Raw genomic sequence first — 14,766 nt, 5'->3', positions numbered from 1 at the left:
GCCAGAGCATCTATAACTATGCTGCATCCCACAGGAAAACCGTATTTCTCTGCAGTTACACGTGGTGAGATAATAGCATATTAAAAAAAAATTAAAAAGACTATTTCTCACTTTCCTGTATCATTTAAAGTTATATTTTTCAAGTAATGAAATCTAGACCTTTTCAGGAAGGGGAAGTGAAAAAATAAGTTCATAAAAAAAACCCCAACAACTTAAGAATATGGATTTGGTGAATACGCCAATACCAGAGACCCCTTCCTTTCTTAGGCTTGAGTTTTAGCCAAAACCAGTTGATAGCCTCTTTAGAGATTGCCCATTATCATCAGAGTATCCATTTGATGGTTTACCTTTCCAAAAAATCCACTGCTGCTTCCTTCCTTTCCGAGGAACACCAATCTCTCTGACATGAAGCATTCTTTATATAGAGATCGTCATTAGTGGGCTCCTAGAGAGGAGCCATATGCCCCATATGTGGAATTTTCCATTTTATTCCCCGTTTACTCGTAGGGAGTTTAGTCCTAATATTCCAAGGTACAACTGTTCTTTCAGTAGAAAAGTAATGAACAAGTGGTTTGAGATCCTAACGTGGCAACGGACACCATGGTCCTCGTTAGATACTTGCTTATGTACTCTTTCCATTCTCTCTGTGTAAAACAGGCCAATAATAAAGGTCGACAGATAGATCTCTACCACAGGCCCCTGAGCAGATTTTCTTCCACAAAGTAAATGCTTACACACCACAGGTCCCTCCCCACAGGAGCTCAGTGTCGTCACAGGGTTGAGCATTCCAGATTTTTTTTTTCTACGTGTATATTCATCACTAGAAATGAGTGGAGTCTGCTGAGTGCGTTTTCACACATAAAGGGTGCGCTCTCCGGCATCCTTTTTACGGACAGAGCACGGTATTCCCACAATATGATTTTATTTAGCAATTCTCCTTTCTGCAGTACTCAATTCGCTCTCCACATTTTGACATTGGGCAAAGTGATGCTTCCGCGGGCATCCCGACACAGGTCTCTTCTGCGCGTATGGAAGACTTGCAGACATAAATAATAAAAACGTAACTGCTGTGTTAAGGAATTAAGGTTTTAAATTTATAGACATTAGCAATTTATCTTCTAAAGAGGGGAGAATCTCTCTGTACATCCCCTCAGACAGCCTGGTGGTATAGCTCAGCCATTGTGTGTGTGTGTGTGTGTGTGTGTGTAAATCCCTCTTCTTTGGGATCCACCATAGCCTGTCCTGTCTGCACCTGTGATAGGTTTTAATCTCTTCCTCAGGTTATAGTATTTCCATATACACCTTGTAATTATATTATCATTCTTTTTGGTTGTAATTTCTTGAAGGCAGCAACGATTTTCGTCAGCTTTGTCAGCAGGCTTGGTACTTCCTAGATATTAAACGGTTTAATACTGGAATTTTGAGGAGCTTCATATGCAAGTATGTAGTATATCCCATTAATAAAAGGGCAAAGTTCAATGACTTAAATTCAATCATTTCAAATCATCGATTATGAATGGCAACATAAGGCTTACTCAACCCTGTAGAAGGAGGTGACGCGGAATGTTATTTTAGTTTGTTGTGCCAATTTTATTCCTCCTGCCTTGTTTGCTATGACAGAGTTTATAAAGTTAATCAAAATAGGGCATGCAAACTTCTTCTCCAAACCCCGGATATGTCCTTGTTACCTTGAGGAGCAGCCTGCAGAGTCTGACCTACACAGGGCTCACTGGAAGTGCATCCGACAGATGTACAAGCTGCAAGTATGAAGCTGTAGTTTGTGTATGGCTGGAGACCTAGGAAGAGCCAACAGGAAATAAAGCACAGCTTGAGAGGGTTATCCATTAACAATTAAGCACTGGAAGTTACATTCAGAGTCATAGATGTCCTCTGCGAACATTTATGACTCTTCTTCAAAGCATGGGCTTAATGTTACTGGAGCTGGAACCCACAGGCTCACACAAGCCAGGCAAAGACTCTGTCAATGATCTTGGCTCTCTAAAGACAGAAGCTTCCTACACAGTTGCATTGGTCAAAAGTTCTCGTATGCTCAGCTATGGGAGGAACTTTAGCATTCCCAGATTAATAAAATTCACTCTTCCCAGACCTCCCAGACAAGATGTGATTGAAAATGATCCCACTCCTGTGCCAGAACACTCTGGGATTCTGTCCTGAAGAGCATCAAGGCTCTCCTTGTTTTGTCTGAAAGTCCTTCCTTATATTGTGGTGAAATATTTCCCCCCCTTCCACCCTTGGGGAACCACAGAACAAATCTAATTTCCTTTCCACATTACTTGTTCTTTAAATATTTGTAGACAGTTACCAAATCCCCTTGAGTTTTCTCTCCTCTAGGCTAATCACCCCGGGGCCTGTGACTGGTTTTCCTATGAAGAGGAACAGGAAACAGTTGAGAGGAAGGTTAGACATGGTACTGTCCAGCCTCAAGCTATATTCAGTTCTTACTAACAGCAACACTTTTTTTGGGGAAAAATAAGACAAAGAAAGAAAAGAAAAAGAAACCACTATACTTAGTCACCAGGTGTATCATGGGGGGCTTTTGCTGGCTTGTGTTAGATACATTGCTTTTGTCTTCACACTTAGATTAGGGATATTTCAATGAGGGTACTTATTTACTTCTTTTGCATTTAGAAAAGAATACGGCTCAGTAGTTCCCCAATAAGGCCTCGGAGGGAACAAAGAATGACTTGATCTATTTATGACAGAAGCTGTCCATGGTTATATGTCACTGCTTGGTGGCTGATGACCTTGGCCAAGTTACCTAGCTTCTCTTTGCCTTGGTCTACTGATCTGTAAAATGGGGAATCACTATAGCATGTAGCTTATATGAGAAGATGAAATGGGATGCCAGGTAGTATTTTATATCAGCAGGAGTAACATTAGGGCTCTGCAGCCTTCAACAAGACGTATATTGAGGCTTACAAGCCTTTCTTCGATTCTTTAAAAAAAAAAGCTAAAAGATTAGTGCTTTGTCAACAGTCAGATTATTAAGCTAATTTAGAGCACCTACTCTGTGGTTAGTATCTGTGTTTTCCATAAACGTCCAGCTGCATTTTTTTTTAAACAAATTTTATGTTTGGTGGTATGATTCTTCCTCTAGATTTGTTCCCATGTCTCCCTGTCGTATATTATTGCTTGAGCACTATGCTTTTTAAAAACAGATTTCTACCACTCTAAATAATAACCGATTCCTGTTTTTATTCCCTGAAATAATTCTCTCTTTGCACAGTCTTCATACAGTAGGTAACTTTTTCTAGTCTTTCTTGATACAGAACAATCATCGAAAGAGCCAGGACTTTGCTTTGCCTATTAGTGTATCCTTCCAGTGGTGATAGCACACAGTAGGTGCTTCCTAAATGAATGGAGGAGTCAGCCCTTGGATTCATTCAGGTCTAGAGTGCTAGTTTGGGTTTTCTGAAGAAGCAGTGGGCAGAGGCAGCTGCAGCTGCAAGGCATCCAGCCTCAGGGCCTTTTGTGTCTCCTTCTGGACTTAGAGATAAGATGCAGCTACTTACTTGATTATAATCTTCCATTTGGTTACTAGAGAGGATTTACATAATTTTGATATTTACCTGATTTTTAGATAAAAATATGACTAAGGATGTAAGCCAGTCCCAAATCATATAGGGTTGATAACAGCTTACAGGAAAATGCTAAGATAACAAAACGTAAGAACTCAGGGAAAACAGGAGACATCCATGAACCAGATCCAGAGGTCACAATGGCAAGCAGGTTCAGCCTTGCACTGTCTGCCTTTCCATCTTGCTTTTGAAACATCCTTTCAGCTCAACTGGGTTCTTTCCTAGCTAGAGTACACAGTCTCTGCACATAGGGTTGCCATCTTTGCAAGGTTTCTGGCCTCTACGCCCCAACAGTTCCTGTTTATGAGTTCAGTGTTAGTTTGTGTTAGTTTAGAGAATAGCTCCATGAACTAACACAGCCAGGGTAGGGTCTGTGAGATGTGACGCCAGTCTCATGTGTGATTGCACCAAAGAGATCTTTCCTTATGGTTCCACAAGCGATTTTGTCCACAGCGTCTCCTCTGTTTTTGAAGTGTTTGCTAAATAATAATGAAATCAATGTAATTTATAAATGGTAAAGTTTCCTCTTTTTTTTTTTTGATGTAAGTATGGAAGGCAAAGAAGAGACACTTTGGGCTAGAGCAACGCATCAGAAGTTAAGGGGACTGCTGCTTTCCTAGTTCAATTCCTGGAACCCAAGGTAGACAGCTCACGGCTGCTTATAACTCCAGCTCCAAGGGTATTTGATATAGCTGACCTCATGGGCACATGCATGCACAAACACACACAGACACGTATATTTAAAAATAAAATAAATATATATTTTTAAAAAAGGTAAGGAGTTATTTGTAGGCAATTTATCTTCCAAGAGTGTTTTTCTAGAAATGCTGGGGAAAAAAAAGATAGCCCCACGTCTCTTTGTCCTCTCGTGTTCAAACAGCAGGTTTTAAAGACAATTTTATCATGGATATCTGAAGAGAAAATGCATTCTTAGGGAGGTGTGCCAAAACTGATGAGGCAAATGGGACATTTGTAACATAGAGGTTTACAAGAAAATTCTTGACCATCAAAAAGAAACTGTCATTTCCTTCTGAAACAGCAAGTCCACAAAAGGAACAAACATTATGAATATTTTCACTGGGAATACCAGGGTATTTGGAGTACTGAAACTTGACTCCAATGTCTTATCCTGGAGATGAACCAATTCCAGATAGACTGTCCTAGATGGGTTTATTTTGCTGCGATGACTGAAAGTTACTTAGGAAGGAAAGGGTTTATTCCATCTTACAGATTAGAGTCCAGCATTATGAGAAAGGTGCTCAGACAGGAACCTCAGGCAGAATCTGAAGCACAGACCATGAAGGAGTGGTGCTTTCTTGCTTGCTACCTTTCTTACACAGCCCAGGTACAACCTGCCTGTGGGGCAGTGGGCTGTGAGAGGCCGCTGGGTGCCTGGTTGAACACAGGCCTTGAACCCTGGACCCTAATGGGATGGAAGGTGTTCGGCTTTGCTCTTGGGCCCCTGGTTCCTTTCACTTAGTTTCAGCCCGCCACAGCCCTTCCCACAGAGAGGTCTATGGCCTTTAGTCACGAGGAACAGTGCCTCAGGCTCTCCAACATGTAGATGAGGTATCTCCAAGCTCTCAGACCAAGCCAATAGGGGTTATCTGCTGCCAGACCCTGACCCACCCCAAAACTGTATATAAGAACCCTATTCGGGAGAAGTAAAAAGTGTGCAAGAATCATCCAGTTGTCCGAGAGTTTCTGTTGCAAGAGCTGTGACACTTGGGAAGAGATCTGCTCTCCCCAAGCACCTTCAGGACACTCCCCTCCCCGCTAGCTAGTTGGCTTCTCACTGGCCCAGCCTGGACCTGCTCAGCACAGAGAGACAGGTGCAACACCTGGGAGCTACTGGGTGGCAACAGCGGAGATGTGGGCAGAGGTAGCAGTGGAGGCAGCGGAGGTGATTTCCCTTCCCTGCTCGCACTCTATTCCCTTGGCCTGGATCCCTGCACCCGATCGGGCCAGAGATCTTCGTGGGAAGCCCTCCAGATCAGGGACCCATACCTGCCCAGAGATGGCACCACCCACAGAAGCCTGAGCAGTTAATACCTCCACCTCAATCTCTGAAGACATGACCACAGCCAATCTGATGGAGGTGGTTCCTCAATCGAGAGCCCTCCTATCCCCCCTCCCCCTCCACAGGATGTCTAAGCTTGTGCTGAGCTGACAGAGACTATGACATACATTGAAGATCTAAAATGTGAGAAGCCCAAGTTCATAAGCTTCTAGAAGAAAACACAAAGCAGACACTTCAGGAATTTGGTGTGGATGATGATGCACTGGCTATAACCCCAAAGCGTAGGAAACAAAAGCAACAGTGGGCAGACCCAGCCTCATGCCCCTTCAAACTGAAAAGCTTCAGCACACGCAGAAGCCAATCCACAATGTGAAAGGACAGCCTTGGAATGCAGCAAACATCTGACGAGGTCTTGCTATCTAGGGCATAAGAGGAACTGGAAATTAACAGTGAAAACTAAAAAAAGTCTGGTTAAACTGGGCAAATAATTGAAAAGAAATACAAATGGCCAACTGGAAAAAATGCTCAATGTCAATTGCCCATTCTGGAAGCACAAATCAAACCAGTTACATCACAGCACTGTAGTCAGAATGACTACATATAGAAAATGAGAAAATAGAAAATGCTGGTGAGCTATAGAGGCAAAGAAATGATGCTGGGAATATACATAATTGCTACCACTATGGAGAGAACAGACTGATCAAGCATATGATCCAACTATCACATTGCTGGGTACACACACACACACACACACACACACACGCACACACACAGGCACACACACACACACAAGATAAATTCGCTATATGGAAGTTAGTTCCATTTGTGCATGGATATTTATTGCAGCCTTTAAAGTCTTTAAAGACATGGAATCAGGGCTGGAGAGATGGCTCAGCAGTTAAGAGCTCTGACTGCTCTTCCAGAGGTCCTGAGTTCAATTCCCAGCAACCACATGGTGGCTCACAACTATCTGTAAAGGAATCTGGTGCCCTCTTCTGGTGTGTCTGAAGAAAGCTAGAGTGTAGTCACACACGTAAAATAAATAAATAAACCTAAAAAGAAAGAAAGAAAAAAAGAAAGAAGGAAGGAAAGAAAGAAAGAAAGAAAGAAAGAAAGAAAGAAAGAAAGAAAGGAAATTACTGTATCCAAAAAAAAAAAGACATGGAATCAATTCCATGCCCATCAATGAGTAAAAGAAAATATGTTTATTGAACACAATGGAATGTTACTCAGCTGTGAAGAAGAATAAAGGCCTGCTTCTTGAAACTGAAATAGATGGAACTAGAAAACATGTTATGTGAAATAAGTAGGTAAAGTGTCATGGTTTGAATATGCTTGGCCCAGATAGTGGGACTATTAGGAGGTGTGGCCTTGTTGAAGTGGGTGTGTCACTGTGGGTGTGGACTTAAGACCTCACCCTAGCTGCCTGGAAGTCAGTATTCTGCCAGATGAAGATGTAGAACTCTCAGCTCCTCCTGCACCATGCCTGCCTAGGTCCTGCCATGCTCCTGCCTTGATGATAATGGGCTGAACCTCTGAACCTGTAAGCAGCCCCAATTAAATGTTGTTGTTATAAGAGTTGCCTTGGTCACGGTGTCTGTTCACAGCAGTAAAACTCTAACTAAGACATATGTATATATGTCTTTCATATATGTAAGTTAAAAAAAAAAAACAAACCTAGAGTTGCCCTAACTGTAAAATAGTCATTATTTGAAATCAGAATGTAGTGTGTGTAGATAAAAAAAGATGGATATTATTATCAGTGTATACTACAGGCAAGGAATGGAATATCACATTAAGCGTTGTTATTATATAAATCACTACACACTGAAATAAAACAAAATAAAATGATAATCTTATAGCAGCAAGACTTGGTATATATCATAATGGTTTTGTGATATTTGTAGGCTTTCAAGGCTTAAAGCGAAGACAATGAGCCATTTGTGGACAAGAGTCCCTATGGTGAATGAAGGGAAGGACCTGACTGAAGGACCAGAAAAGGCAGGGTGGATGTCGGGGCCACAGGAGGAGCCACAGAGAATGACGGTCTCAGTTTCTCATTCCCAGCACTTTGTCCTTGGGAACTTGGGCCTGCACTGGAGGTGTGGGTATGCAAGAAGGGTTGTGTGTGGTATGTGAAAGAAACACTCTGGTCCATTTCCTTTGACAGCTGCCAGGACACCACACAACTCCTTTTCCTCAGAGAAAGCAGTCTTTTGTGTATCATCAGGAATTAAGCCTTGCTTTCAGCTGACCCCCGTGAAGTGAGACATAGAAGGAACTACCCAGGCACAGAGCTCCATACTGGCCGTCTGTGCTGGCAGCTCAGAATTGAGTGTGTGACATCAAGCCACAAAAATGTCAGATCCTGGGCAATGACTCCTGCGCTAGCCGCTGGGACTTCCCTTCTCCTGACATTTGAGTTTGGAAATAGGCTGAGCTCAGAAGTAAAGAAAGTCAGCCTCCTGTGGTATCACTCCATAGCCTGGGATGAGCCTAAAGTCAGTACGCAGTGACACTCTCTTAAGCCAGTAACTGTGTACCTGTCCAGCGTGTTTGAATGAGAGAGTGAGCATACTACTAATTTCAAAAATGAGCAATGTTATTTATCTATGTAGAGGGGCATGTTACACGTGAGACACGTATGTTACACGTGGGCATCATGGTGGATATTATACCTTACTCTCCTGTGCTTTGCTTTTATGCAAGACAGAGTTAGGAACGTATGGAAGAGAGAATTAATGAGAAAGATAATCTATTAGGTTTATGGAGAGTTTTACCCACGTGGGAGTTGTCATCCCTGGTTTGGAGACAGTAAGACTGGAGCTCAAAGAACAGAGTGAAGGGACCGGTCAGACCAGAGCAAGGGCCGACCTAAGCTCTGATTCTACGCACTGAGTTCTTGCTTCGAAGAGAGCCTAGCTGGAGGAATTCAAGTCCACCAGTGATGGCTGCTCCCTCTGATGATTCAACACCACCATGAAGGCAGAAGGATGGTAGAAAACATTGTAACCACTCCCTTAGAAATATTTTAGTCAAGATCTCTAATTGTGTGCATTTTAGCTGCACACAAATGAAATTTGTGCTGTCTTCAAATGAAAAACAGCTGTTGAAGTGATGGAGTTCAAACAGGAAGAAATAGAACTGGGTGTTGTCCCCCCGCCTCACCCCCAACCCCCAGTCAGAACTGGGTGTTGTCCCCCCGCCCCACCCACACACCCAGTCAGAACTGAGTGTTGTCTCCTTGCCCCACCCACACCCCCAGTCAGAACTGGGCATTGTCCCTCCACCCCACCCACAACCTACTGTCACATCTCTGCTTTTACTTATCTTTTGATTGACCTCTACATCAGAGATAAACTTTAGAGGGACTGCAATTATAATCAAGAGAATTTATTATGAAATTATATGACCAGTCCCAGTGGAAGCCAGCGAAGGTGCTCGCTGCCAATCCTGATGACCTGAGTGTCACTGCCAGAACCCTTGGTGGAGGGGGACAGCTAACTTCCAACGGTTATCCTCTGGTTTCCATATGTTTACACACACACACACACATATATATATACACACACATATATACACACATATACACACACACACACATATATACATATATATAATATATATACATATATATATTTATACACACATTAAAGCATGTATGTGTTTACATGCATGCATGTATACAGAAATACATACAATAAAAATTATAAATGGCATAACTAAAATAATAGTGTTTATTATTAAGCCTACTCCTTTGTATGGTTTCCATGGGTGTTAACAGATTCAGGGCCCCTTTGATAACTATTCTTGTCTGTTCATTTCTCAGATGACGTCCTAGCCACAGAGAGGTGGAGGAGGCTGGATAGGATCACAGACATCAGAAACTGCTGCAGCTTCAACAGCTGGACTGAACCAGGTTGATCGGAGCTGTCGAGTCAGACACCATAGTCCTATAAGGAGGATGAAGACTTGGGTCGCTCAAAACCCAGAGAATGCTCCAGTAATAGAAAACACCCACGTGAGTATACTTATCTCAATCCTTTCCCTTTGAACATTATTACAAGTCATGTGCATAGGCAGGAGAGTGTGGTAGTTAGAAGCGCAGAGACTCCAGTTAGGCCATTGGGTTCTGACAGTTACCAACGTATTAACCAAGGCCACAGTTGAGGTATTTATTCTCCAGGTGCCTCCGTTTTCATGGCTGAAGTTGTGGATGTAATTGGTTAGCTGCCAAGTTTAGCTACAGATGAACTCAAAGAAAGTCACTATCTAATGCATCATCCTTAATACGTTTTAGATCTTGTGGGTTTTCCCCCCTTTTTGGCAATTAAGAGGGCGGGCTGCTTTAAATAGTCTGTAGTGAAGCATCAGCTACCACCGGGCATGGGTGATTTACATGTACCCAGTGACCTTTCCTATCAATGACTCAGTAGAACTCGATACAATCTATGCATTGCAATAGAATTTGCTGTCATTTTAAGTGAACCCCTATTGGTAGTCCTTACACTGAGATATATATGTGAAATATTAGCAACAGGCAGTGAAAGGCCACAGCAATTGAAAACTACTCATGAATTGATCAGGACGTGGAGAGGGGAATAAAGAGACGTCTCAAAGGAACCATTCCGACTGTAACTTAATCCTGAAGTCGAAGAGGAGAGAGAGAAAAGAAAACATCACTCAAGCACCCGATATTGAATGGGAAGAGTAGGAAATGGCATCTCAGAGCAGGGAAAGGCAAGCCCAGGGAGACAAAGCAGGCATTTAACAGCTCAGAATAGCAAAGATGACGGGGGTGAATAATTCTGTGAATTTCCCTACAGGGAATCATGTTCTCTTTGAAAGGAGAGGGGCATCATATAACCAAACTCATTATAATCACACTTCCAACTCACATTACTTTCAAGAGTAATATGCGTCAAAAAAGGACTGGAAAAAACCCACCAATGGTTCATAAAAATATGATTTGGTAAAGAAAACCCATGTCGAAGTCAGTTACATTTGTGATCCACTCTAGAAGGAACAGCTGGCTTCTGGTTTTTAATCTCCAGATACATCGTCAGGAAAAGGCGTTTTGACCATGATGACTTCAGATAGAAAGCGTTACTTCAAAGCATCCAGCCAACGATGCTGTAATGCTATGTGCTATTTTCTACGGAGTTTCCAGATATGTGCTATGCTATTCTAAAGGCTGACTGGATGAGTTAGGAGGAGTTCTGCTGGAGAACGACTCCAGATGAAAATGATGTCAATACTTTTCAGAAAAGCTTGGTTGAACACAGTGCCTCTCACCTTTGATTCCAGTACTAAGGGAGTAGGAGTAGTCAGATCTCTGTAATTTCGAGGCCAGCCTGCTCTACATAGCCAGTTCCTGGCCAGCCAGGGTTACATAGAAAGAGCCTTTCTCAAAAACAACAACTTGAAGAAAGAATTTGGAAAGTTCATTCCACACTGATATGATGTTTAAGGAGACTGGTAATGTTTACTCTAATAAATACATCTGTTGGGAGATCACAGTATTTATAGTCGGTTTATTTATGTTTTAGTGGTACTGGGGATTGAACCCAGGGCTTTGAGCATGCTTCTTGGGGGCTTTGAAACTGAGCTATAGGCCAAGATCTCTGTTTACTTTATATAATGAGGCAGGCTCTCAAGTTTTGTTATGTCCAGACACACAAAAACAGAGACAACAGGGATAGCATAGGACGGCCAGAGCCACTGAGACAAACCATGATGTTAGTGACGGCTTAGGCACTAACCTTGGAGTACCTGGGGTTTGGGGAAGAACACTATATTCCTTAGATACTAGCATCTCGGTAGTTCCTGACTATGGTTCTTTGGGCTCAGTACTACAGCCACTAGCAGGCTTAACAGAAAGAAAACGAGCGGCTGATGGTATGTTATTCAGTTTTTAAATGCAGGCACTAAGCAAGCTTTCCTCAGCTTTGGAAAAAGAAAATGAAGTCAGTCTTCATGTTGATTTTTACAGGTCCGACACTCACTGGCCAGGGGTTGCACCATGCATGGAGGAATTATAGCCATGGCAGTACACATGACTGCAGGGCAGTGGGCTTCTGGTGACTGAGGACATGGTCACAGTCCTAGTTTTCTTTGGCTCTGTGTCAGTAAAAGAGGTTGCCTGTCCATCTGTGAGGTTTGACATGAGTGGCTGGGAGGCGTGGGTGGACTTGTTCAGAGGCCCAGGCTTCTTTCTGAGCCTGTTGCTTCAGCCACTCAACTGTTCTGCTCTTGGTGTCTTAAAATCCGCAATAGTTTTTGAGCAGGGAGGCCTGAAGTTTCACTTTGTAACAGGTCTTACAGATTGTGTAACCTCTCCTGCCGTAGATTCAGATGTTTTCGATAGTGGGACTTTTATCTACAATGAAAACAGATATAAGCCTTTATGTGTTGTCATTTTCTATTCAATATTTACTTATTCAAGAAACATTCTGGGTGCTGTAGATGTTGCTCCTGAGTGCTTGCCTGGGTGACAGGCACTTCTACAACCCCAGCACTGGGGAGGAGAGCCAGGAGGATCAGAAGTTCTAAGGCTATCTGTGGTCATGCAGCTGGTTTGAGGCCAACTCGGACTGTATACATGAGAACATTTATTTTTAAAAAAGAATATTTTCAATATGGTGAATTACTGTGAATACAGGATAAACAGGTAACAGGAAGCTCTTTTCTCTGTTCTTATAAAGATTACCTTATAGTCGAGGAATAAACAAAAAATATGTTATTTATTTGATTTCCCCTCCTCCCTGTTGTTGTGTATGCACATGTATGTAGATGTGTGTGTGTATGTGCATATCTGTGTGTATTTGTGCACACATGTGTATCTATGTGTGTATCCATGTGTGTGTGGATGTTTGTATATGTATGTGTGCACCTGTGTGTTCACATATTTGTCCATGCACATGTGTGTATATGTGTGTGCAATCCATGTGTGTATCCATGCACGTGTGTGTGCATGCACATGTGTGTCCATGCATGTGTGTATGTATATGTGTATATGTGTGTGTGCTCATCCATGCGTGTGTGTATTTGTGTATACTTTGTACTATCTAGCACAAAAGGCTTTCAATAACTCTGAAGCCGATGAGAGAAGGCATATTGACTCCTGCTCCCTACTTAATGGCTGGGTGTGTCTTCTGACTGCTTGACAATAATCAGCAGCCCATAAGTTAGCCATTTGGCAACAGTTTCCCCAGACACATGGGCCCTATCAGACCCACTTCTAAACAAGATGCGATCCATTCACTCTTCTCAGGGGACTCAGCCAGGAGGTAATTCTTTACCCTCCCTTCTATCCCTAAGACACGGGTAGGCTGTAAGTGTCATAGCTGCCATCCAAATGTTGTGTGCAGGACAGAACAGTGAATGAATTTAGTCACACAGGATCTGGGAAGGTCTCTATTGACAAGCTACCATGTGCTGTTTGCATTAGTGAATCTGAGCTGAAGGGAGCTGCTATCTGCTGAGTCCCGTGGGGCTTGGTGTGTGGAGATAGCAGACAATGCTCCAGTTTACTTAAGGCATTGATAACACCTCTAAATAATTAACTTCGGACTTCCTGTCTTCAATTACTTAATGCTTTTTTTTAAAAAAACATCTTGAGAGGATTATAAGCAATTTATGGGTTTCGCATGATGAGGGCCCTCGCCACTATTCCCACAAAGCATTTACAGGATCATGTTCCCGAGGCTTTGAGGTAATTAAAAGTAAGCATGGAGACAACATGGCTGTGGCAAGGTGCTGGCAGTCCCTCCTGCCATCCTCAGGACTATGATCCTTCAGGCTCCAGGAAGGCGAATGCTACAACTTCATTAGAGCTCTGTTGCTTAAGGAATGCCCAGGTTTGGAAATGAAGACAGATCGAAATGTTTATTTCAAACACCTCAGACAGCCTTTCAGCAAACATCCACGATAGGCTGGGAAGCAAATTCTAATCTTTTCCTTCATTCCATGGAACTCAGTAAAATACCCATTGCATCATAAATGCTTCTGTCTGGCATTTGGTCAGTCAGTTGACCACAGACCTGGTGTTCTGGGGTAGAGAAAGCACACCCCAATATGGAGATCCTGGGTTTAGAGATGCTCAGGCCTTGCACCCCTCCTGCTCCACAGGAACTGCATGTAGCAAGCTTTGAACTCCCTGTCTTTAGGGCTTTACTGCCCAGGTGAGATTTAAGACAGGCAATGGACCTGAGGACTCTGGAGACTATCACAGCAACTCACAGCTGGTCAAACTGCAGAGAACAACTGACTGTGGGTGCCCAACCCTGTTAGATACATCTACACTCAATACCGCACAAACCCTTCACTAGGGCATTCTGTAAAAGCAGGACAGGAAGACTGTAAGGGCCAGATCACCAGAATGTCTGCTGCAAGACAGTGTCTTACACACACACTAAAGAATCGGCACCCATAAAAGTCTCAACAATATGGTCACCTGAGCAGCACCTGCACAATAAAAACCCCAGTTGACCGTCGACCATCCACTGACTTCCCAGTGTGGATGGGGAAATCTCACAAGGCCCAGACCCTTAGGTGAGGAGTTTCAGGCATTAGTGGCTCCCGAGAGACAGAAAATCAGTTTTCCCTAGGAAGGGCCCTCCTGATAGGTTATCCAGGTAGTCAGAACCAAACACATTTGTGTCTGAGCCACAGTGAATAAATTCAGCAGGTGGTATCAATATATATATACATACATACATATATATACATATATATATATATATGTATATGTATATATATATACACACACACATGTGTACACACATATATGTAAAAATAGTTACTAAAGACAAATACGTGAGGTTGGGGAGATGGGAGGTGTTGGAGGGGCAGAGAGAAGGTATAAATGATGCAAATATAGACCCAAGTAGGAAAGATATCTCAAAAAAATAATAAAAGAAACACAAAATAGGACCTCTCAAGAATTATTTTCACTTGATGATCTTTGAAAAAGTTTAAGTTGCAGAGAAAAACTTTACAATCCTGATTCTAACGCAAGGACCTCTGGCACCAACCTGAGTGTATACACTCCTCTTTGACAGGAGAATATTGATTGGGAATGACAGTGGAAGGAAGAATCAGAGGAGCAAGTGGATTTAAAGAGAGGACTCTGAAATTATTTTATAA

At 42.6% G+C, this 14,766-nt stretch overlaps 1 protein-coding gene across 2 annotated transcripts in view; it reads right to left on the bottom strand.

Annotated features, from left to right (window-relative positions):
- The window catches only part of Ush2a (usherin), a 668,288-nt gene that overhangs the window by 116,459 nt on the left and 537,063 nt on the right, over window positions 1–14,766 (bottom strand). For both annotated transcript variants that reach the window (XM_028760212.1, XM_028760216.1), the window contains one exon: window positions 1,689–1,796. In XM_028760212.1, coding sequence (XP_028616045.1) covers window positions 1,689–1,796 — 108 coding nt within the window. The remainder of the gene's footprint in view (window positions 1–1,688; window positions 1,797–14,766) is intronic.

This window comes from Grammomys surdaster, unplaced genomic scaffold (assembly GCF_004785775.1).
Source record: "Grammomys surdaster isolate TR1022 unplaced genomic scaffold, NIH_TR_1.0 130, whole genome shotgun sequence".
Classification (NCBI taxonomy): domain Eukaryota; kingdom Metazoa; phylum Chordata; class Mammalia; order Rodentia; family Muridae; genus Grammomys; species Grammomys surdaster.
Note: the sequence above shows the minus strand (reverse complement) of the source record. Positions and strands in the feature narration are given on the sequence as shown.